The sequence below is a fragment of the Dermacentor albipictus genome, chromosome 4 (genome assembly GCF_038994185.2).
Source record: "Dermacentor albipictus isolate Rhodes 1998 colony chromosome 4, USDA_Dalb.pri_finalv2, whole genome shotgun sequence".
Classification (NCBI taxonomy): domain Eukaryota; kingdom Metazoa; phylum Arthropoda; class Arachnida; order Ixodida; family Ixodidae; genus Dermacentor; species Dermacentor albipictus.
Genome location: NC_091824.1, coordinates 153,594,014 through 153,619,508, shown reverse-complemented (window position 1 = coordinate 153,619,508; position 25,495 = coordinate 153,594,014). Strand labels below are relative to the sequence as shown.

The 25,495-nt window shown below is 43.6% G+C and overlaps 1 protein-coding gene across 3 annotated transcripts in view; it reads left to right on the top strand.

The window, feature by feature from the left end:
- The window catches only part of qsm (Zona pelucida superfamily protein qsm), a 255,533-nt gene extending 231,610 nt beyond the window's left edge, over positions 1-23,923 (top strand). For 2 of the 3 annotated variants that reach the window (XM_065434196.2, XM_065434197.2), the window contains 7 exons: positions 1,809-1,906; positions 7,611-7,771; positions 7,961-8,115; positions 12,113-12,191; positions 14,046-14,196; positions 14,649-14,799; positions 17,354-23,054. In XM_065434196.2, the coding sequence (XP_065290268.1) occupies positions 1,809-1,906; positions 7,611-7,771; positions 7,961-8,115; positions 12,113-12,191; positions 14,046-14,196; positions 14,649-14,799; positions 17,354-17,562 (1,004 nt within the window). In that variant the 3' untranslated portion in view covers positions 17,563-23,054. Of the gene's footprint in view, positions 1-1,808; positions 1,907-7,610; positions 7,772-7,960; positions 8,116-12,112; positions 12,192-14,045; positions 14,197-14,648; positions 14,800-17,353; positions 23,055-23,730 lie in introns of those variants that run through there. The other variant, XM_065434198.2, reaches the window with a different exon arrangement.
- The last annotated feature ends 1,572 nt before the right edge of the window (positions 23,924-25,495 follow it).

Genomic DNA, 25,495 nt, shown 5'->3' with positions numbered 1-25,495 from the left:
CACTTCAATAAACTTATACGCTGAACAAGGTGACATTGAACGAGGAGCTGCCGCATGACGCTGCCGAAGATTTGCAAACCCGACTCCACTGCACAGTTTTGTGGCTATAAGCCTGTTTTGGTGTCGCTTGCAAGGGATTATTCAAACTAATAAAACGACGCTTTCGGGAGGTAGATTCAAAGCTCGTGCGCTGTCTGGAGCTGCCTATGGAGAAGACCAGCAACTGTTGCCATTATGTGGATTGGCTAGGTTGTTTATTTTAGTGCTTTGAAATACCCGTCTTATGTAAATTTGGGAGTAATATTGTAAGCATTCAAACTTACCTTCAATGCGCTTGGTGAGGTTGTTCGAAGGTTGATTAGTTTATCGGGTTTTAACGCCACGAAGTAACAAGTCCTATGCGAGATGCCGCAGGGGAGAGTTCGAAATTAATTTTTGATCACGGAAATTTATTAACATGCACACGCAGCTCGGTACGTGCGCGTTTTGTCATTCCGCTTCCCGCTTCCTTCAAAGATACGCTGCCTTGGCGGTAATCGAACCGGCAACATTGGTTTTGATATAGACATTTGAAACATTCACAAACTCGGATAAACTATGGGTCCCCCCTTTGTATGCAGGCGAGTGAGAAGGGATTGCGTGCTGTGGGGGTGTTTGATATATTGGAAATGAAATTTCACAGTTGAAACCGAGCAGTGCTAGACAAAGAGAGAAATGTTACAACTGATTATGCGCAAGTGCCATTGGCTGCAGTAATGTGACGTAGACTGTCCTGGATGTGAAAGCAAAGGGTCAGTACTACTGAGTAAACTTGAACTGGCTTTGGTTGAACAGTGACAAATAGGAGATGTGTGGGTTAAAAAAAACGTAAGAAAAAAAGAATTGCAAATTAAACAACTAAAAGCATGAAAACTAAATAAAAAACACAGTTTTGATGCTCGATAATGATATTTAGAATCTTGATGAATTCCAACTTTTATCAGTGTGCCATTAGTGAGCAGAATTTATTGAGTAGTGCTTTTCGATAAGGTATGTATGCTACTCCTGGCCTTTCTCTGCTTTGCCTGGTAGACACGAGCGCTAAAGAAATGTCATTTAATTATTGTGTTTACGGGCCAAAACCACAATCTGATTATACGAGGCAGGCCGTATAGCGGAAGAACCACTCGCGGTTCTTTACCGTGAAGTTCAATTTAAGTGCGCTAATGTGTTTTTATATTTCGTCTCAGAGAAATCCGGTCACCCCGACGCGAGCGCTTGAGTGCGTGTCTCACATTGACGTGCCTGCGGGATTTTACCGCACATACGTTCTACGTGTTCTGTATACTGCACATAATAACGCTAGTATGTGCTCCCTTGAGAAAAAAATATACGAACGAGGAATTCCGTTATAAAGCCAATCTTCTTCTCCACCTGTGAATGCAACTTGAAAGTGAGGACTGCACATTAAACTCGACATTGCGACAAGTGCACGTTGGGACAGTGCACTTGTAAATTTCGCTTTGTGCGTCTCAAGTTCGAAGAATTGGAATTTTTTTGGGAGCCCTTGATTCGTACACTTTTGCTCACGGGCACAGTTCGTTTTTTTACAACCGCAATATTTGAAATCATTTCACGTGTAACTTTTCGTGATTTATCTCGCTTTTCATGTCGACTGAGGCAAATGAATTTAGGTTCGAGACAACGCGAGAGCCGACTCACGGTGTGACGTCAAAAGGGGGGAAACTATTTTCAGCGCGCTGTCGAATGCAGCACAGGCCCACTATTCTTCGATAATTCGAGTGACCGCTCTTACATCTGCACCGCAGGTTGTCAACCACAAGTGACGCCCGGAAAGGCCACTTTCGTTTTGCCGCTGGACAACATCTACGCTTGCGGAACGACAAGAATGCACAACAAGCTCACGGTAAGCAACGTCAAGTTCCAGCTGTTCATAAATGCATCCAGAAAACGGAAATTAAGCAGTCTATCCAGGAAAGCTATGACTTCAAAACTTTCTGTGATTTTCTTTGGTCGCTAAACGTTCTTCATCTGCGGTGAAAATGAAAGCCACAAGTCACTTTATTTATCACCTCTCTACCACTGTTAATGCCAGCCTAGCGTCACATATATTGTGGAACCTTAGTTAGTCTGGGTTTTTAATTCTTTATTTCTCATGTGTTGTGAAATCTCACTGCTGTAGCTCGTTTAATTCACTGCCTATGTATGAATGCAATGTAGTTATTTCTAATTGTTAGCTGTTACCTAACTCGAATTACCTAACGCTGCAAGATTATGCCAGTGTATTTCAATATGACACCTCATTATATGATTTTTTGTATTTCTAACACATATCTATACCGCACCTCCTAACCGCGTAGGTTCAGAAGTGTAGCTTAAAGCTCAGCTTCAATCTCTAGCTTATGAGAATCTCGTGTAGGAGAACACTTCATGTCGCGTCTCCTGGACCGCCAGGTGACAGTAATATATGTCTTTATTTATTTGAGTTTGTCAGGCGTTAGTGTTGAATGATTGCTTAGATGGGAGGTAAAACAAAACAAAACTTAAATGACTGTACATTGAGTGAACGGACTCTAAGGCTTGTGTCTCTTGCGTAAACAAATGTCGAAACCTATCTCATTTGTAAGGGCGTTCTGGAGGATTGAAGGATCCTTGCCCTCGTCTCCGCCGACGCGTCGCCGACGCGCAAAGCCTTTTCGCAAAGCGCCGCCCCGTCAGAAGAGGGACAAACGTGTTCCGGCTGTTGTCTACGCTTTCATTCCTGGCCGATTCTGTTTGCCTTGGCAGAGTGTTTGACTTCTTCTCGCCCAGTGAGGCGAGATACCACTAAGTCTTGCACGCGCGGACGCCTTGATGAATAGACGCACTTTGCACCACGCTAGTACTGTGCACTCTTGTGGGAGCCACGTAGGCTACGTCGGGAATGGCCAATACACGTGCACAAAAAGGGGAGGGGCGTGTGTTTACGCTTCGCTCAACACCAAGGCATCGTAACAAAATCACCAGGAAAACAATGAATCAGAGAAAACGTGTTGTTCTGTAAATGGTTTTATTGGTGACGTGGGAAATATTGTCACTTGGGGTTGCCTGCCTTTGTACAACGATTCATTGCCAAACGAAGGAACAGAAATAACATTAGTTGCAGGAGAAACAATAGAATAATATCGTGTACGTTCCCGATTTTACTCTCTTCTTTGAGTATGAGCTAGCTGTAACACGTCAATCTGGTAGGAGCCAATTAGTGATGAGAATTTGAAAACAACGCCCGAGAAAGAGTTAAGTGGTTGTTTAGGGACATGTTCTCTTTCAGCCAGCTGCTGTGGCTGAACATAACGTAGGGTGCCGATTAATGACAGCTATCAGTTTGCTGACTTATGGCTCGTTCCCAGCGAACAATGAGCATCAATAAAGTATGGCAAAAACACAAAAGAAAACACGACGCACGCACATCGGCACATCAGCGATACTCACATGGAACTTTTGCGATATGTTCCCACCATTAACCATTGGTACGTGGTCGCCTTTTCTGACAGGGCTGTTGATTATTGGCTATGGCACATTCTCAAACAGGTCTGGTAGTACTTAGCGATTGCCTTCTAACTACATTTGTTTTTACGCTTGGTCTGAGAAGCGATCATACTATTTAACATCAGAATCGGCTGGTCGTGGCCGGCGCATAAAAGGAAACTAACTGAAGTCAAGCTAAATTATTACCTAAATTATAACCGCATTTGCTTTAGAATATAGAAGTCGTAAGAAATTATCTTCGGACATGTCATAAACGTGGCCGGTAAGGTATTACGCACGAGCTTCTCTATTAAGCAGAGTGTCACTGATCCTCACCGACTTTCCTCACTCGCGAAATTACTGGGCCCATGGCCAGTGAAAATCACACAGTGAAAAGCATTGAATGCACTCGAACATTTTACGAAGATACAGGCATGCTTAACAAGTACTAGATACCGCACTGAATAGACACACAATGTAACCACAACTTGCTTCCACTATTTGTAATTAGCGCTCGTATATTACGTGTCATGCTCTTTTGTATTATGTGTTGAAACTCACTCTTGACTGCCTTATTCTGTGCGTGCGTTACTTTAACTCTGCGATTCCTCACCTGTTCACATGCTCATCGCAGTCTACATCGCAGTCTACAACGCGGCCACTTGTGTGATATTGTCTGTAACTTTGTTTACTAACTCATTGTGGTGCGACTTGCCTTTGCCTTATATATATATATATATATATATATATATATATATATATATATATATATATATATATATATATATATATATATATATTTATATATATATATATATATATATATATATATATATATATATATATATATATATATATATATATATATATATATATATATATATGTTCGTAGATATACACGATTTTGTGCTGTGGTTTTCTGACCCTGTGGCGTCGTTGCTTTTCATTTTCCTACTGCTTTTTTTGATATACACTGTTATTTCTGCTATGCGCATAGGAGTAGCCGTCCCTACTATAGCGTAACTACATCTCTTTCTTTTATCTTTATTTTAATTAAAGAAAGCTCAGTGCTAATTTGGACTAATTGGCGACCCATAGTAACACATTAGAGCCGCTGGCAAAAGATGAGGAATGAACGATGGCTGTTTTGTTTTCTGTCTCCTCGTATTTTCGTCGCGCACCTCCTTTTTTATCATGAGCTCCGCTGTAGCTGTAACTGCGGTATAGTTCATTCGAGCCAGCGGTTCGTAAAAGCGCGCGCCACAAACAAGAAAAAAAAAACCAACGAAACAAACAAAATGGTTGTGCTAGTGGACACGCAGCAATCTCGCGTGACGTCACTTAACCTTAGCCACCCTGCACCCAATTAAGTTGAATTAGCAAAGCATCCCGCTCTTTTTTTTTTGCTACTCTTTCTTTTTTATTTACGCTGGTTCTCAGCGGATCTCTAGAAGCAGCGTCTCGGTCGTGCCAAATTATATTAGGGCATCTACAGGCTTCACTTTGTCTCACGACTGTCGGTCGGTCCGTGTCCTTGTCCGGTGTTTCGCCAGCATATCCGACCTTGTGCAGGATGATGAAGATACAGGTGACGTGCGAAAAGCCGATTTCAGAATATCCAGGAGGAAGCAAGCATAGCCGAGATTTAAGGATAATGTCAGAAAGAGAGGGAGAAGAAACACAAACAGTAAGACATCAGATGCCACCGTAAGATTTATTCTGGCTGCATTGCTCTCGTTGTGCACATGGTCGAATTAGCAGAGCATCCTGAAAGGACGCCGTGCACGTTGTAGGCAATATATTTTCGTTGCCAGAGGACGTTTTTGAAGAAAAAAATTGTTCAAGGGTGGCGAATGAAAATGGGGCGAGAGAAAATAAATGAACAAACGTACCGTTGCGTGCATAACATTCGCAAAAGAGACCAAAAAGTTTCTGGAACCATGTAAGAGCTCTTGGAGCTCCAACTAAAATTTCTCAAATGGCTTACGGGATGAAGACGGCCACAGCTTCGAAGGAGACGATGCGCTGCGGTACATAAGTGACGTTATTAGGGATAGCTTCCTCCCGAAAGAAAGCATAGTTCAGACTCATACAAATCCAGCAACAGAGGAGCTTGAGAGATCAAACTTTGGTATACAAAGCTTTTACTGGAAGAAAAAGCAGAAAACGTCCCTACTAACACGGCCGCAGGACCTTATGAAACCCCGACACTACCAATAAAAAATATCGGTCCAAAGACCAAGGCACTGCTGACTGGCGCCATAGAGTAAGTGATCAAAACGACAAAAAACAACATCAACAAAAAAATCCGCTTCGACGGCGTGAAAGCAAAACGAACCTCATCCAGAAAGGCAATGGTGATAATGATAAAACGAACTCGTGCAAGCGAGGGATATAAAGAATGACAATGCAAGCCATAAAATTAGAAGTGCCGAAGTGGTTGAAGAAAAATGATGTAATGTGCGAATGACAGAATAGGTTCAGACAAGGCAAGATCTTAGAGGATATGTTTGTACTATATTTAGTGCATAGAGGTTTTAGTAGCTCAAAATATATCTTATGGATAGCATATGTAGACATTAAGGGAGCCTACGACAATGTAGATAGGGAATCGTGATGGGATTCTCAAGCACGAAGGCATAGATGACGATTTTGTCGGGCTTTTAAGGGGGATATATCTAGATAAACGATTTTGTATGGAAGGCCGAAAATATAATGAAGTGGTGGAGGTTCACTAAGGACTGAAGAAGGGGTGTCCTCTGTCTCCATTATTGTTACGTTTTATGTTATGGGCATAGAGAGACGACTGGAAAACAGTGGATAAATGAGGAAAACAGTCATAATTGGCAAATAGTGCAACAGAAGGTCCCCAGACTGATCTATACGGATGACATAGTGCTACTAGCGGACAATGCAAGAGATTTAGAGAGACTTGCAAATATATGTCACAACTTAGCGCAAAATCCAGGCCTTGAGTTTAGCACAGAGAAATCAGGAATTATGATCTTTAATGGAGATACGAGTAATTACGGGGTTTCAATTGAACAACAAGTCATACGCATAGTCAGGTAATATAGATACCTTGGCGTATACATAAACGAAGGAAAGGCTTACTCACGCACCCACCAGGGTAATCCGAAAATAAAGGGGTAGCGGAATAAAGCATAAATGAAACATGACTCACAGGCCCTGACAAATATCAGGTGGTGCGCATAATCTGGAAAGGATAATGGTGCCAGTGCTAACGTCCGCAAATGCCATTTTATGCTCAAAATCAGATATCTTGTCGGGGTTGGATGTTAACCAAAGCTCGGTAGGTCGGTTGGTTTTGGGAACCCATGGTAAAATCGCAAATGAGGCGATGCTGGATAACATGGTATTCAGCCTTTTTTGAAGTCAGAGAAGCGCAGAGCAAAATTAGTTTTGAAGAAAGACTCAGGAACATGGATCAAAATAAATGGGCAGCTAAAGTGCACAAGTATATGTACCTGAAAAGCGTGGGCACAGAATGGAGGCAGAGGTCAAGTAAGTTGGAAACTAAGTACAGGGTAATTGAAAGCGTAAATAGACAACCAGGGGTCAACAAAAAAGAAAGTGAGAGAAGCAGCAGAGACAAAGAAGTGGATGCAAAGAATGGAAACAAAAGAGCACCATAGAGGTATACAAGAATGGGAAGAAAGAAATAAGGGAAAATCTGTGCGGTAACACAAAGAGCAGTGCCTTGCTATTTCAGGTTCGAGCTAGTTGCCTAAGGATAAAAACATATCGGAGCAAAACAAAAAAAACATATCGGTACAAATGGTCGGTCGGCCGGTCGGTCGGTCGGTCGGTCGGTCGGTCGGTCTGCTCTACGTATTGTTAAAGTTATCAGAAGTGGTGTACGCACTTCCTGTTCACACAAATGTAAACACGAAAAAAATCTTGCGTGTAACATCGCGTTACTGTGTGCATTTTTCTTGTTTTTTTTCTCTCTTCCTTCCCTCTTCCTTCTCCTTTTATTCCCTTTACCCCTTTCCCCAGCACTGGGTAGCCAGCTGGTATCTACACAGGCTAACCTCCCCGTCTTTCCATCCCTTTTGTCTCTATCTCTCTTACGAATGCAGGGCCAATGGATCTACTACCACCGTATCATGGTTGAGACGCCCGGCGAGGAGACGCAAGTCATTCTGGCCAAGTGTGTCCTGCCAGGGGGCTTCAACCAAAGCATCACGTCTCGCGGACGCGCTCGTCGGGAGTCGCTTCCCTTCGACCTCGTGGAGCCCGAGTGAGTGGTGACGGCTCATTTAGACGCTCGAACACTTGTTCAGTGAACTTACTTACTTACTTAGTAAGTGAGTTTACTTATTGTATGGGTGCGGTGGTTCACGTTGCCACCACAGTCACCGCGAAAAGCGCTTTGTTTTGCCTCTTTCGTTGCCTCGCCCTTGCGCTTAAGTATGACACAATCTCGCAGGCACCTGAACATCACCGAGTACATCGAGGCCCGGGCGCCCGTGCCCTACCTCGACGTGGCGATACGACAGAACGGCCGCGTGCTCGACACCACCCTCAACGTTCAGCCCGGGACGCCGCTGGAGATGCTTATATTCCTCGACCCCAAGAGCAGAGGTACGAGTGCTGCCTGCCTAAGCATGTTCTCGTGGCCTACTGTCAACACTAGCTGTCTGTTTGCATCGACAATGCTAGTAATTTATGTGTCCTATCGCAAGAAGTTTGCGGAGTTTGCAGTCGGTTTATTTTTCGCCGTTTAGTCGTGTGTATTAGTAAACACTGCACTGTGTGTGCTAGTTAAAGACTTGACGTACTTGTGCGTAAAATGATGCTTGTTATGGCATCATTTCATTTGCTGAGCACTTTGTTTTGTGGTCGTTGAGGGCCCGGCGGCATTGGAGAAACCACGTATATTTCAAACTTTGCCACTATAAATAAATAAATAAATAAATAAATAAATAAATAAATAAATAAATAAATAAATAAATAAATAAATAAATAAATAAATAAATAAATAAAAAATAAATAAATAAATAAATAAATAAATAAATAAATAAATAAATAAATAAATAAATAAATAAATAAACAAATAAATAAATAAATAGATAAATAAATCTTCCTAATTTCCAGCTGTTCAGTGAACACAGTGTAGCTATTCAGAGGTATCTGACTAAGATTGTTAGGTAGTGTTGCATGATAATCCGTTTGTGAGCTGCATAGCTCATATACAAGGTTTGGAGAGCGAAATTTTTTCACTCGCATTATTGTTCGCTGGTGTGTTCGCCGCTTATTCGCAACAACCGGTCTCTACAAAACTTTTCGAACTGGGCTTGGTAGGCGATGGAATCGTTGTAGTACGTTGCTTTCTTTCGGGATTTCACAGTGTTGAACCGCAGCGTTTATTTCGTTGTCGGTCTGCTTTCCTTTTGAGGGATATCGAGTACGATGGTGCCGCGGTCGTCCGTTAGTGTCATCTCTGCTCCCATCATAAACGAGCCTCGTTAGCATCCCATTCAAGTTAGCTCTCGCGGGGTCAAGCACACGCTAATAAGCGTCCCACCGCCATGCGGGTATGCAAAGCTTACCGTGAAGCTTCTCGCCGGGAAATGGGCTAATTAGTGCTTGATTGCTGATGGGCGTTCCGTCTCGTTTCTATAGCCGTCGCTTGCAACCAAAGTGTGCGCACAGGCCGCTTCGTGACCCAGTGTACTTGAAAACTAACTCTTTAATTTTGTAGCTTCATTGGTTTTTTTAGGCTCCCTGTATGGGGGGGGGGGGTGGCAGAAAGACAGTGTTTCCACCGCTATCTAGAGAAAGAGGGAAGACTTTGTGCTCCTAGTAGCCACCGCCTCTGCCGCCGTCGCTGCAAACAACAACAACAACAACAACAACAACAACAACAACAACAACAACAACAACAACAACAACAACAACAACAACAACAACAACAACAACAACAACAACAACAACAACAACAACAACAACAACACCAACAACAGTCAACGTTTGTACTCCAAATGCTAGCAGTAAACACTGATTTCACAGTTCACATGTCAAAAGGCAAGTTGGGGGGGGGGGGTTGCTAAAATTTGCTTGTCACACTCAACTTAACATGATCGTTTGCTATTTGCCTTTTTTTTTCTTCGATGTACAAAAATCACAAGATAGGGTTTGTTAGAGCCAGCTATCCTAATATATTATAATCTTTACTCAGAAAGATTAAGAAAATCAACAGTACGAAAAAGAATTATTCGCTCTCGATTACGATACTCCCTAATGCGAAATTTGAGCGCAGCTCATTACGTGTTTTAATTCGCGATATAGTGGCTGGAGCGGACAATCTGCCTCGTGCGGCGCGTTCCATACGGAGCGAAGTGTTGCGCAACTGCCTCGCTACTCGAGAGATCACCAGAGGCAGCGCGTGAGCGTGATTCACAGTAGCCACCGCACACAGACCTCCGCTCATGCAGCGCTTTGGTGAAGAGACGACACGCAGACTGCCTCGATGTGCGCGCCTCCACGAACGGAGCGGAGGTGAGCGAGCGCATCGCGGCTCCCTAGCGATGCGCGCTATTCTGGCGCCATCTCGTAACCATCGTCGCCATAGTGCATCCTGCGCCGGACTACGCTTTTCTTCTCAACCTTTCGCCATGCCCTCCTCTTGCGCTTTCCTCCTCGCGCTATCATCACTCTCGCCGCCTTTCGTCGCCAGCTGCGCTCCGCGTTCGCTATCATTTTTAGCCGTGCGTCATTTGATCGATTACGAGGTACGACGCCGACGCTCACCGCAGGAACGGGCGCCTAAGAGCTGCGCTTAAAAATATCAAGAAGTATTTTTTTTGTATATATAAGAATGGTCATGGGAGGAGGAAAGAGAAAAGAAGAAGGCAGGGAGGTTAACCAGAATAACGTCCGGTTGGCTACCCTACACCGGGGGAATGGGAAAGGCGAAAGCAAAGATCACAGGGAGAGAGAGGAGGGAAGGATAGAAGGAAATTGCGGCAAGTTCGCTGACGCGTGTGGTTTTACAAAAATTGCCTTAATAGTCACAGGTGGTCGCACAAACCCGTCGTCCTTAAGAAACACAAAAGTGCCTTCACCGCTTTATGGGCCGACGGGCGATGGGGGCGGTGTGCCAGCAGCACCTGCACAGAAAGCGGCCGATTGTCCAGTTTTTGGAAAGCTTTGGCAAGTTCTTGTCTCTCTACGGTATATCTTGGACAGTGGCACAGCAGGTGGTCGATGTTTTCTTCGGTGCCACAGACCTCGCATGCTGCACTGTCAGTCACTCCAATTAATGTAGAGTATGCCTTTGTGAAGGCCACTCCTAACCAAAGGCGACAGAGAAGCGTAGCTTCACGTCGAGGAAGTCCGGGTGGAGGTCGGAGCTGCAGGGAGGGGTTTAGTCGACGTAGTCGTGTCAGTCGTAAGTTTTGCGAGTTCCACTCGGTCACTGTGAGGCTACGTGCCAGGTGTCGAAGCTGCCTTGCAGCGTCAGTCCTTGAGAGCGGAATCGGAACGCTGTGCTCTTCTTGATGAGCTGTGCGAGCAGCGTTATCTGCGGAATCATTGCCACTGATTCCACAGTGGCCAGGTACCCACTGAAACACGACTTCGTGGCCTTTTTGTTGGACGTCATGGTGAAGTTTCACGACTTCGTAGGTCAATTGGTCATGACATCCGTGTCGGAGAAGTGACTGCGTGCACTGTAATGCCGGTTTTGAATCACAGAACACAGCCCATTTTCTGGGTCTTTCCGAATCAATGAATTCCAGTGCTCGACGCAGGGCCGTTAGTTCTGCCGCCGTTGAGGTCGTGACATGCGATGTCTTGAACCGCAGTGTCATTCCTCGCGTTGGTATAACCACGGCACCACCAGAACTGCACGACGGAGTCGATCCGTCGGTATAGATGTGCACGTGGTTGCTGTACTTTTCATGCAGAAGAAGTAAGCTCAGCTGTTTTAGACGAATGGTCATAAGCACACAAGGAGTGTCTCTACGGGCACCCGCACCGAAACCAAACTTCAGTGATTGAGACGGTCAGCCATTTTTTTTCCGCATCAAAGTAGTGCAAATACGGCCGCTTTTTAAAAGCTACTGCAGCGTTAAGGCATATGCGTACTAATAAAATTTTACTGAGTCACGGTCGTCTGAGCCAAACGTTCTCGCCTTTCATACACTTGCAAATTTCACGGAATGAGTTGCAGTAGAAGAAGCGTCGGAGTAGCCATACAGAGCAGAAAATAACACGTTTCTTATTTTATGTATTGCTTGCGTCTTCTTATGTAGATATGTCTAGACTCGTCAGCCGCCTCACTTTCAAAACTGTCCAATTATGTGCTTGTTTTCGAACTCTTTTGTGTTTACGTAACCGTATATGTGACTTCTTTACTCTTGCGCGGTACTTCGCAAATGATTGTGATACTTGTCTGTCTGAAGGTTTTCGTTCATTTAATTTTGTTTGCCCTACGAAGAGGAGTATATGGTACCATTAAAGCCACCCAACCTCTGTTTCAATTACATATCAATAAATAATAATACAAAAAACAACTAGTTGCTTCTGCAACACCGACTTTTTCTAGACGACTATTATTCCTTTGCTATTTCTGCAGGCACCTATGGCATCCTGACCAGTTACCTGAAAGTCACAGACAGCGCCAACAAGCAGGAAGAAGTGATCGTTATGAATGGGTGAGTACAGCCTCCAAGATCTGGAGCAGTTTGGTTGCATTGGTGACGTTCACTGCTGCACAATATTCCGTGTCTAACGTACACTTTCCACATTGGCGTCCGGTAGGCGTTTTTGTTTGAATGGGCATAAATTGGCTTATTTTTTTCTTTCTAACAGCCTCCATGTTGTAGCATCTCTGGCCTTGCACAGGATGGACTCAGCACACAGGGAACACTTAATCAGCATTGAATCACCGATTAAAGCTGAAATTATGGAAAGGCCTGGCCTGAGTAATAGGACTCCATAAAACGCGACTACGAAACATAGATAGGCTTTGATATAAAATGTCACTTCAGTGTGATGCTTTGAACTGTGACAAGCCGTGTAGTTCCAATTAAACACTGGTTTCTTACACGTTAGGATATGCCCTTGAAGAGAAATGAACTAGGTTTTACTTTGTGTCATGGGTGTCATGCTTAAAGATCAAGAGCTTATTCACTGCAGATGAGGATACAGGCAACACATAGATTGTAGAATCAGATTGTAGATTGTAGATCAGATTGTAGAAAACATGGCTTCTGTATAAAGGGTCAGCCGTCCTTGATGACGTCATAGTTAAACTACCGAGGCTTTGCTTTTTAGGAGGCGTTGCATACTCCAGCGTCGATAAATTTGAGGCTTAAAGGTCTGTCCTGTAGCTTTCATCTTTGGCTATTTCTAACAACATCAAGTGACAGGAAAAAATTAGCGCCAATATCGCGAAGTACGCACTCATTAGCATTGTAAACGACATGCTTACGTAAATAAAATGTGGCACTGACAGCATAATAAGAAGGATGACAGGCGCTGTTGCCCCAATGCGAATTTCTTGTGCATATTTAGGAGCGTAATTAGAAGCTGCAGATTGACAATGCATAATCGGATTGCGCAGAAGACATGTGCTAATCAAAAGATTTCCATTATTTCTATGAAGCTTAACTTTGGTTCTCTGGTTTAAAAGTTAAGCATTCGACGATATCTCGTCAAGTCAAAAGGAATCAAATCATTGTCTGAGAGGCAGAAACAATGATGCTGGTCTCATAAAAAAAAACAAAAGAAAAAAAAAACAAGTAGGCAAGAATGCCAGACAGCAATGTTCTCGCTTAATTAGGCCCCTTGCACCGCTATTTACTTATCTTTTGTAGGTTCAGTCAAAACGAAGATTCTGTGTGAAAGGCGAAATTTGGTTTGTTTCACGTTTTACTTTAGATTAGGTGGGTGATTTGGGCAGGTCATGCAATCCGTAGACCATTTAGCCGGTTGGTTCTTGGAATAACAGAACATTTTCAAAGGAATGAAAAGGCAGTCGAGGACGGCAGAGGATTAAGTGGTGCAATATGGTGATCAGGCTATTTACAGTCTAAAAGATAGACTGGAGACAGAGAGATAAAGAGAGAATACTAGTCTTTAATAACCACTGTAGAGGTTTGCCAGTGCGCATGCCTATCATGCTACTCCAGGGGAATGCGGTGATAAATTAAATGCGACACTTAACAAACACATAACACAAGATGCATAATTAAAGTATTTCTTTGAGTCCAGTGTCTCAAACAAAAATCAAATGTGGCTTTATAGAATGGGACGCAAAAGCGGCACTAGGCCATAGTCTAAGTACACGTTGTACCTCAAGGTGTGAACACTGCGGCAAATCTAGTGCGATCATTAAGACGGTCATTTGGAGTGCAAAGATGTTGCAATTGATTGACGGAGTGCTTAATGGAGTCGGCTAACGCAGTAGAGGGGTAATTCGAAATCAAAGGTAGAACTCTTCATTCTGCCGTTAACTTGAGAAAGGATGTTGATAATAATGATGCTACCGTTTGGTTGTGTTTCAGGTGCTCCATCGACCCATACATTTTTGGCAATTTTGAGACTCTCGACAGTGGTGACACGCTTTCAGCCAAGTTCCGGGCCTTCAAGTTCCCCGAGTCGAACTACGTGCTCTTTGTTGGCACCGTCAACGTGTGCATCAAGGAATGCAAAGGCGTAAGAGACAGCCCTATGTACCTCTGTTTTTCTCAAGTCTCACCCTCTTTGAGAAACAGAATATCAGCCGCAGGAAAATAAGACAGAGCTGCAAACGAAGCCTGCTCAAAAAGGGCATGCGTTGTCGAAAGGCAGTGGTTGCGGTTTTAATCTCCTTCCTAGAGTCAATTTTTCTTCGACTATGCAACTTCTCTTTCGGCTGTAGCTTCATGCCACTAGCTGGAAGAGACGTTCGGTTTCCTGAATATTACCCCAGCTTGCACATTTATGGTGAGCCCATTTACACGTAGTTCACTCGGTCTCTTCCGTTCACGGTGCACGGACAACATTAGTTCTCACTTTTGTAAATGAATCTTCGAGCTTTGCTTAGCTGCATAAGCTTATTGACTGTTGCTGGCATAATCAATAACCCTCGGTGAAATGAGGCTATTTTGAACTATTTTCTTCACCAGGTTCCGTGCGGCAACGACCAGTACGGCTACGGTCGAAGGAGACGCTCCATCCCTCCGGAGATTCCGAACGACCCCAACAAAGTGTTTGAAGTAGAACTCACCACGTTTCTGAAGGTTCAGTACCGAGACGACCTGTTCACGCTCAAGAAAGGTAAGCCTACAGTACAGTATTTTGAAACGGGCTCACGCTTTCATGGTTGGTTGCTGCCGTGTCGCGTAGTTCACGTCTGCGAGCATACTCTGTTGTAAGTGCCAGCCGAGTTGCGTGACAGGTTTAGGTATTCTAGGTGAACGTGCTATCTAATATTCTGTCTTGCCCTTCGCCACCACGTTGTTAGAGATAACCTTTATATAAAATGATTAGATAAAGGTGCAGTAGCAAGCGAAAACCCGTTTTTATTCCGATTCACTGAATTCCACCACTAATGGTTCAAAGCGCGTTAGCAACATTGTTGTAGATTAATGACCATTCACTGATTCAGTTGACTCATCTTCGCCTGCAATGAATAGAAAGCACGCCGTCAGAGGAGAAGGAAAGCGAGCGAGAAATAAGACAGCACGCCATGAACCTGTTCCTTACTGGAGAGGGGCACATCACTGAATATTTTTAAGAAATGCGGAAAGATTAAAAAGAAAGTACTCGCTAAGGGTTTAGTTACCTGAAACCTGAAATACCTGAAACTGCGCTAAGCAGCCGAATTCAGACGCCATAGCAATACTTATCTGATGGCGAAGCATTTCTTTTTAGTTTTCACAGAGTGCACACGCTGCTGACAATTCATGGTTATGCGTTTTATTTACCTCCGCTATGCGTTCAAGTTGCATGCAGATAAGTTGTAGGGTCACGCATATTCGGAATTTAGTGAGGAAACAATTTCGCGAACATCAACGAAGAGTATCGTCACAAATAGTTCGACATTATTTCTTATATGTGCATTTTTACTAAGCAGGAATAATGTACGTTCCGACGGTCAATAATTCGTGCGCATATCACTGCGCTGTGCTCACCGATAGAGGGCGCCGATTTCAGTGGCAGCTATCATGCAGTGTTTGTTTTTAGGACTAAAGCTATAATTTACACGCAGTAGTGCTTTGGCTGTCTGCTTCCTGCTGTGTTTATCATTCTTACGTGCTTTCCTTACCGACTTCTCTACTACATCGCTTCGCTTATGTTAATATCACACTGCATTGGTGGCAGGATAGAATGAATGACTGAATGAATGGCGAGATGAGTGACTGAACGAATGGCTGAATGAATGAATGACTAAATGAATACATACATACATACATACATACATACATACATACATACATACATACATACATACATACATACATGCATACATACATACATACATACATACATACATACATACATACATACATACATACATACATACATACATACATACATACATACATACATACATACATACATACATACATACATACATACATACATACATACATACATACATACATACATACATACATGTTCATTTGTGGCCCCGACACGCGCGGTGCAGTCCAGATCGCCCTTTAAGGTTCATCTTGGAAGTCAGATTGACACTACTATTATGTTTGTTAGGGAATATATAATGTCACACCTAAACATGAAGAAGGACATAGAAAATAAAAACACTCTCACGTACCCTATACTCCATTTTCTTGATGCAAATGCTAAAGTATAGTGCTATGTTGCATAAAAAGAAATACAATATAAAAGCACGCACTAACCTAAGCAGTGCCGCATAAGCAATAAATCAAACGGAACGAGTAAAAATAACTAAACTTATTCAGTGGCCGCCACGGCACATTATTGCCTTCACGCTTTCAACATTGCTCCTTTAGTTTTTATCTTGTCGATTTTTTTGTCAATTTCATTAAATATTCCGGCCTTCCACTACTGTGAAAAGCGAAGCTCGGGATACGCGGATCTTCGTTGTCGTAACGTCTCGGCTTCGCGCTTCCTGACGGCGAGGACGAGCAGTTTCTCAAGCAAGTTCACGGTGGCGTTCATCAAACGTCGCCTGTTCTTTGGCCGAACGCACGACGTGCGGGCCGCTCCCGCTGCCGTTCCTTCAACGCAGCTTGCTCTTCGGCAGAACGAATCAAATGCGGTCTCCCCATGTGACTGCCGGGCCTGAACTGGCGGGAAACGGCGGGCGGAGACGAGCGAACAAGCGATCTACCCTTTCCCTCCTCTGGAGGGAGGGTACACCTGTGATTAAATCACGCCTTGCGCTGCGCCTACTTTTTTTATGCATATAAAACCCTGCTTTAAAGGTCGGGTATGATGAACCGACAGTGGCTAAATTGGCTAGCGTGGTGGTCTCGCCACCTGGAGGTGGGTGAACCGAATCCGCAGCCCGACAAGCACTTTTTATTTTTGCGCGGCTTGGTTTTTTCGTACGGCAACGCCAACACCGACGCCGACACGAGTGAGGCAGCAGAAGCTTCGCTTGAAGAAAAGGGGAAGAAATATTGCGTTATGGCAGCCCCAGAGCCTGCATTTTATAACGTTCTATTTACGGTGGCGCGGCGTCGTTCAACTATTGTACGAGCCAGTGATGAAGGGGGATATGAATGACGGCCGAACGTTATGGCCCCAAAATAATCTCCGCTAGGCTTTGAAACGGGATGTAGGGATTGCCACCCCTCCCTCGAGCAAGGCGTAAGCTGCTCGCTTTGCTTGGCGTTTGCAGGGTCCATATCGGGCGAGTTCGACGCTAGGACCGCCAACCAGCTGCCGCTGAAGCAGGCCGTGGACGGAGACACGTCCTTCCTGGACCGCTCTGCCGCCGGGCCGCCGGCGCTGCTGGCCGCTGGTCGCTGCTTCTCCTGCACGCTTCCTCTGCTTGGCCTGGTTCTTGGGGCTGCTTACACTCGGGCGACGCTTAGGCTTTCCTTCTGATCACGCACGCCCGATTCGATGTCCCTCTTTTCTGCCGAAGCTGCGCTTCGAGCCACCGATCTTTGTTTTCGGTGGCTCCCGGCGCATCCAGAGAAATCCTGTTCCTGAGGGAGCTTGCACGTGCTGACCGTTTCTGAGAGTAGAGAGGATGAAAGCGTGAACTCTGAAAGTGATGCTGTTACACGGGCTAGTTGATTGCTACGTTCTCAATTAATGGTACTAGCGCAATATAAACGTGACACCATGATCTAGACACTGCGAACGCTGGTGGTGTTGTTCGTTCGTGTTGTCTGCATCTTTTCGTCCGCTTTATATCGCGCTAGTAATATGAATCATGTACTCTGATGGTAAATCCTGCTCCCAGTCATGTAGGTGTGCATGTAGGATCCCAGCATTTCTCACAGGTCACTGTTTTGAAATACGTGACAGAAAGGCATGTCAGTGCGGCTAGCATCAACTACTCTTGTAACTAGCACCAGGTTACGAAAATTTCTTTTAATTGGACCTGTTGTCAGGTCTGCGTATCAAAAAGAAGCCGTGGAAACAACAACAATAAAAAATGACAATGAAAGGATTTGATGAACGATGCCCCTCTGGCGCTAATGCTGAAAAAGCTGCGCAGTAAAGGTTTTCAATCACCGAGCAGAGAAATAGCAAACCCATCCAATTAGGTTGTACTACAGCTCTCCGAGAAGCCAGGAGAAAAAAATCATTGTGCCGCATTAATTCGGCACCCAACGTCTTACATAATTCGCGGCGCATGACGAAATATCAGGAATGTCACATGCTCAATTTATCAGTTTAGTGTTGGAACCGTCAGCGAGATACTCGCGATGGATTATAAAATTCCGTTAAATAATTTTCTACTTATAATGAACGTGTCAAAGGTTCTTTTACGCATAGTCAAATGAGCGAATAGTTTTTTTCCTCGCTTGAATTTTTTGCACTGTCATGGTCAACAAACTCAAGCTTTTGATTAAGAAATAGGAGAACGCGGTTCATGTGAGTGTGCGTGGAAGTGATTATGAAGAGCTTTGTTCCCGAATTGTACTATTTTGCTTTCATTCAGCGCGTTACGATTTTAGTGCGCTGGTCGTTCGTATATCTGTCTTGTTTATACATGTCCTTTAACGTGGTGAAAATATATCACTGCGTCACAGCGGAGGCAGCTATATTGTACTTATATGAAGTGTGAGATTTCTACAATAAGTGTTCTTGTGCTGTTCTTGCTTATCATTCACGTCGCAGCTTTCATCATGAAGGACAGTCACCTAGCTCCTTTCGAAAAAAAAATCACTAATTCTATACTGCGGTGAGTAACAGTAATTCTGTTATCAGTATCAACAAAACGTCGACAGACTGAAAACCAAACATGTTTAGCCGGTCCCCCATTTCACGAGCGTGAAAATAAGTAATTATATATCTGTTGTCGTTTTTGGACGTCTTTATCCGAATCAGATCGTTGAATTGCCGTAATTCCACTCCTTGTTACAAATTTCATTCTCGACGCCACGAAAAAGAGACATGTGGGACTTGCTTTCTCAAAACTTTGTATTGTCACATAGGTGAAACACTACGGTAAAAACTGAAAGTTGAAGTTGCAGAATATTGCGATTCCGGAGTCACGTTAAAATATTTTTTAAGCGATGCCATTTTCCAGCGGCAACTGCTCGGCTCAACCGACATTTAATTTCCAGTTGATTGCTGCAGAACATAAAATATACGCCGAAAAGAGAAATGTTCTATTAGCCTGCCACTTTCCTTCACTACCGCATGTGCGCGTTCAGTTGTCTTCAAAGAAAACGCAACTTTTTTTCCAGTTACCAATGTTAACTCGTGTAACTGCCGACAAGACTGCGTATTTTCATGGCCATTTAACCTATGATGCTCTACACTCAGACCTTGTCGGGTATGCTTTGAATATCAGGGACACTGCTAGGCGTGGACAGCTGGGCTAGTTGGTTGTGAATTGCATTAGGAAACATCGTTCCAGCACAATAAAAAAAAGCAACGACGAGCAGCAAGGGACAAGAAGAACACCGAACTTCAACTTGAAGTTATGATCTTCCTATTGTCCCTCTCTGCTCGTCCTTGTTTTGTTTGCGCTGGAATGATGTTTCGTAATAAGAATATCAGGGAATCGAATCGATTCATTTGGGCTGGTAGACATTTTTCAGGGAGCATGGTTCTCAATGCGCTGATTGATTGGCTGTCATCTGCTATATTGTTCAAGTTCGAGGCACCTTTCATGTTGCTGCTATGATACCAGTTAAGCACGCGTTGGCTTAAAGAAATTTAATTTGGAACGCATAAAGTAAATGAGGTAAATTTGATGAACATGGTACCCATGAACAGATCGAAGGCGTGCACTTCCTTCGTCAAGTTATTTGACTATATAAGTTCTTGGTTTCCATGGATGCGAAATATAAAAAGGTCCATGTACCATGCATTGGATACACATTGAAGACCCCCAGGTCGACGAAATTAATCCGAAGGCCCCCGCTACGGAGTGCATCATAATCACATCGTGGTTTGGGCGCGTCTAATTCGAGAAATGAATCTCTTGGGGAACTATCTTACTTGACTATCTCTTGGGAAATATTCACTGATGACCAAATTAAGTCCACCGTGTTGCCAGGACGGTACCATTCCAGCAGTTCACAAGCGTTTCATAGGACGTGCACAGGACCAATCATGATAGCAATCGTAATATACCGTTAAAGAAGATGAGAACTTGTTATTTGACCTCTTACAATGTATTCACAAAGCTGGTCGTGTTCTATAATGGAAACTGGCCATTGACAGACAGTTCTTATGAAGTGAACGCTTTGTGAATTCGTCCCTTTGATTCTGTTCAGATGCACTTCATGGTCTCAATCACTCTTGTTCCATACCTCTAAAGTTCAGCTCGGCTTCACCACGCTATCCTGTCACGTGACACACAAAACAACATTACTTTTGGTTGTTTCTGCGTATTTTCGTCTAAAAGACAAAATAATATGCGTCCCCGTCTCTGTACAAACTGTTGGCGAGATCTTGTACAGTTTTTTAAAACAAACGAGGCATGAGCTGGAAAACATTGACTATCACTCATCGCGTTGAAAAGCAGTTATCGCTTTTCATTGGGTTTGGTATTTTTGAACAGACGTGAAATTTATGGTACGACGTAAAACATGTTGTCAAGAACGTGTTTATTTAGTTTGTATGCCGCTTTCTTGTGCATTCTTTGTAGTTTCCACCAGAACTTATTAGGCACTAAATGCGCACTATGAAGTGAGCCGAAGTCTGCTCAGAGTTGTTACGAAGGGTTTGTTAAAGTCAGCAAAGTCGGTGGACATCTGTGTGATGACAGTGCTGAATGTCGCTATGAACAGTCCGCCGTTTGCTCGAAAGCTTTAACGTACGAGATTTAAAGCGTTGCGGCACTATACGGCGTTGTTTTATTGCTGTGGTAGTGAGCGATGGGGCGACTAGGCACTCGGAACGACAGGAAGCGCAGCACTCTTGGTAGGAATTCGTGCTACGTACCATGAGTTATTTGCAGTGACAGATTCGGTGGCTCGAGAAAAATTACGACTTCTCTATTAAGCCACATGTCAAACGCAGAAATTCCCTTCGTGGGTTGTCGCTGAACTGGTTTCACCGAAGTACGCTGCATTAAGAGAAACTTAATATCTACACAGCAATAAGTTTTGCAAACTTAAGTGTGCTGGTTTGTTCAATGGTGAACGTCAGCGGGTTCAAGCTGCGCCTGGGATGAGGAAGCTGTAGTTAAAACATTTGCTTCAATTTCGACCAACTGGTGCGCACTGAAAAATCAGAAATGAAAATTTGAGTGATGTATGTAGTTTTCGTAACGTCTGTTTACTGTTTAGTGCGCTTCTCTTGGTGTCCTCTTCACTCACCACAAACAAAGAAAAAAAATAGCAAACTTTGTTTCTTCCTATTAACGACTTGGTTTTACCCCCGAAAGGTGCAAGCCATGTGACAGACGAGCGTCCTTATATAAGCAAAATTTACACTTTGAACTGACGATTAGAAGTATGGGTTTTGGTTAGGCTCTCAAATATTTGGATGAACTTGTCGAAATAAATTTTCAGAAATGAACCCACGCCTTTTACTAAACACTAACTTCACGTCGAAGCGATCACAATTATCTAAACGGCTTGTACTAAAATGTCGAAATCGTAAAAATGTGCCATAGAATTGCTAGCGTCTAGCAAACAAATTACTGGTATAATTGAGAGCAACGTATCATATATACACTTTTTGCGCTTTTCACAACCCAACTGATGCATTCCGCAGCAACGGAGGTACCTGTTTTATTTAGAATTTTAAAGACTGCTTTTTGTTTCTTGCTTTATTTTCCTGAAAATTTTCAATTTCTGGCCACTTTTGCAAGAAACATTTATGGTGAGCTTAAATGAAAGTCTCTTGTAAACAATTGCTAGATTTTGGATTCTTCATCTAAATGCAACAAACTACATTCAAATCGGTCCGACGGTGCTGAAAGGAGAGCACGTGCGCGATTCGCAAGTGTTCGAATACCGAAGATCAAAGGTGAATAGTCCTGCAAATCAGGATGTGCTTGCTTTGAAAGGCCTTGGCATATGGCTTATAGATTGGAAGTGGACGTGCTAAAGAAAACGCAATAAAAAGCAAAGCTTATTGGCAGTATTCACCAAGCTAGAGGAGGCATCAAGGACGCTGCATTTGAGCCGCTGTTGAGACTCGTGGCGTAAGCGAAGGAGAAAATTCCAGGCATTGGGTATTGTGTATCACACGTATGCCTAATTTCTCCTGTAAAAATTCTCTGTCCTAACGTTCATTTGTAAATCAATATGACTGTACTCACAAAGTCGTCTCGAGGCATCCATGGGTATTTGAGCTTTCTTGAGAAAGTGCGGTACAATACTTTGAGGTTCTCCAGCGAGCCGTCGTGGGGGCGTCTGACGTTGCCGTTTTTTGCTGACCGTTCAACAAGGAGCACTATTCATATGAGCTCTAAAGTCCATCCTTTAGCTGAGAATTTTCTTGGCACATTAGATGCCGCGACTTACAATCCCGCCAATTTCTCAACGCACAAAGCAAATACATTTAGCCGGCCCTCGCTTCATTCATCTTGGCCAACGACCGCCTGTTACGAAGTCATGTACGAAGGTGCTACTAAACAGGACGCCGAGTATTGTTCATTCAATTGAAGAATGTTACCGCGTATCTCTACTTGTGAAGAAAAACAACCCAAAAACCGTTTGTATTTCCATTGCCAAAAGCTAGCATAAAATATGTTTGCCTACATTTGAGGTTATCTGCACAAGTGTGTTGTTTATTCTTATATTTTGCAACCAAGTCGTGCACAAAAAAAGCATAGAAAAGATTGGACCTTCCTTTTTCAGTTGTTTTGCGTAGACTTACATTTTTTAAATGAAATGTAAAAAAAATGTATTTTTTCTAAGACCTGTCAATGCCCCGCCAGCTTCTCCAATCTGTCCGATGCAAATGAAAAGAAAAACAGACAAGAAGTTCATCTGAATTTGTCACTTGAAACACAACCAAACAAATATAGAATGATATTTAGCCGCGGACTTTATTTTCAAGCAACGTCTGGCTTCGCTTCGTGACGTTGTTGACTCTCATCAAAACACTGCGTCCTTTAAGGCAGGAACAATGTGCCATTACATGCGTTCCATCATTATCATCGGCCAATGTCATCATCGTAAGACATAGCTGAGTCATCAGCAGCAGTCCATTGCCAAATACTGAATGGGTCATGTGTCGTTTGTTTGTGTTCACTTTCAAAACAACGTACTAATTTTTAAACCTTAGGGCGTGTATGTATACGGACCTTGCTTTCGGATGTGCCGTTCTGTTGACGTACGTCACTTGTTACTGTTCTCCTTCCGCACCTTTACGTAAAGTTGTACATGTCTGTTCCTGCTACTGTAAATCTCTTATTGTGCAAGTCGTCATTACAGGTTACCTGCTTGTAAGTCTTCAATTTAATTGTAGCGGTCAAACAAATCTGTTCAGTGATTGGCAGATGTGCTTTTCTTTTTGTCTGTAGAACTATGAACTACTTTATTTCGCACTGCCTTTTTACTTTACTTGCTCAGTGTGTGTTTTGTGCGTGCTTCTATTCTTGTGTATTGTTTTCTGTTTTTTTTCCAGGCGTTTTGTTGAATGAAGGACGCCAGAATGAAAGCACGCGCGTCGGCCACGTGACAGTGCAGTAGCGTTCACATCCTGCTGACATTACTAATGTACATACTTTGGATGTTCCAAGAGTGTAGCGTTTAGAGGTACTGGCAAAAAAAATGTCAGTAGCCATGTCAAATAATAAAGAAACGCCTTAACATTTGTATTTGTCGTGTATGTCTCACTTCTATTGATTCAATTTAGCGGTGATGTATAGGAAGTAGAAAGTTGTACAGATTACATGAGAGACCCGCCGTGGTTGCTCAGTGGCTATGGTGTTGGGCTGCTGAGCACGAGGTCGCGGGATCGAATCCCGGCCACGGCGGCCGCATTTCGATGGGGGCGAAATGCGAAAACACCCGTGTGCTTAGATTTATGTGCACGTTAAAGAACCCCAGGTGGTCAAAATTTCCGGAGTCCTCCACTACGGCGTGCCTCATAACCAAAAAGTTGTCTTGGCACGTAAAACCCCATAGTTTATTTTAAGATTACATGAGAGAACTGAGGCAGGGGATGTTATGGCAAGAGAACCTTTAGTTTCCTTTGACGAAAAGACAGGTTTCGTTCCAGAAAAGAAAAGAAGCTACAGCCAACAACTTCCAGCTCCGCCTTCCAGAAATATCGGCAATAAACTGAAATTTCTTCCATTGGTGTCTCACACTCGCTGAAATCGCCTGTGTATCGTGGCTCAGCTCTGAAAAACTCTGACGTGATGAGTTGGATGTTCTTCGAGCCAGTACTTTTTCCCGTGGAGAGACTGCCTACGCGGCTTCGCAGCAAAGTTACTATACATTTGCATAGTTATACTGAACTGCAGAGTGTTCTAAACTTTTCGGTAGTGTGTTGCGTACTTCTAGAAAGAACACCTAATTACTATACCAGAGCCGAGCAGTGCTAATGGAGGCGGGTAAAACAAAGGGACAAGTTAATGTATTAACCAGAAAGCGTCCGGTTGGCTAACTTATGCCGTGAAAAAGAAGGAGAGGTAAGAGAGATGAGAAAGAGGAAGGAAAGACGTGATCAATGCGCACACGTTCGTGGATGGTATCACGCCGTCAAAAACATTTTCACAAATCAGTCCTTCCCAAGAAGCACGAAAATGTATCCACTATCATGCGGGCCGGTAAGTGGTGGGCAAGTGTTCCTCTAGCACCTGCAAAGAAAGTGGCCCATCGCACAGCCGTCATGTTGATTTCTACAATAATTATCCTTGTAGACAAAATCGTAGGCGATGGCGCAGTAAGTGGTCGATGTGATTTTCACAGCCGTAAAGACCGTGCGCAGTGCTCTTGCGCTAACACTTTCATGCAGCGATTACTATTAACGATATACAGGGTGTTCGTTCGAAATTAAGCTTTATGGTTTTCTTGAAATGAGGCACTGGGAGGCACGTGAATACCACCTGTGCGAATAAGTTATGTGGCCAGGGGGGCACAAAGTGAGATGATAATTATCGCTGTCAGCAGCCTAATTAACTAACTTTTGTTGACTGCAGTAAGTGGGTATGTTTGTATTGAGAAGTTAGAGGCAGTCGTGTTCCTACACGGTATCAGTTGGAAGAATTCTTCTAGCGTGTCTGTACTCCGAGACTCCAAATTTTGATTGTCGTTCGCATGATTACGCATGCAAGAGAGTTGGGATCTGCGCAAAGCTCCTCCCTGGTGTGACGCGGCTGTTGCGTACGGCGTTTAATCTGACAACGGGGTGGATGCATTGGCAAAGATGACAACTGCCCCTT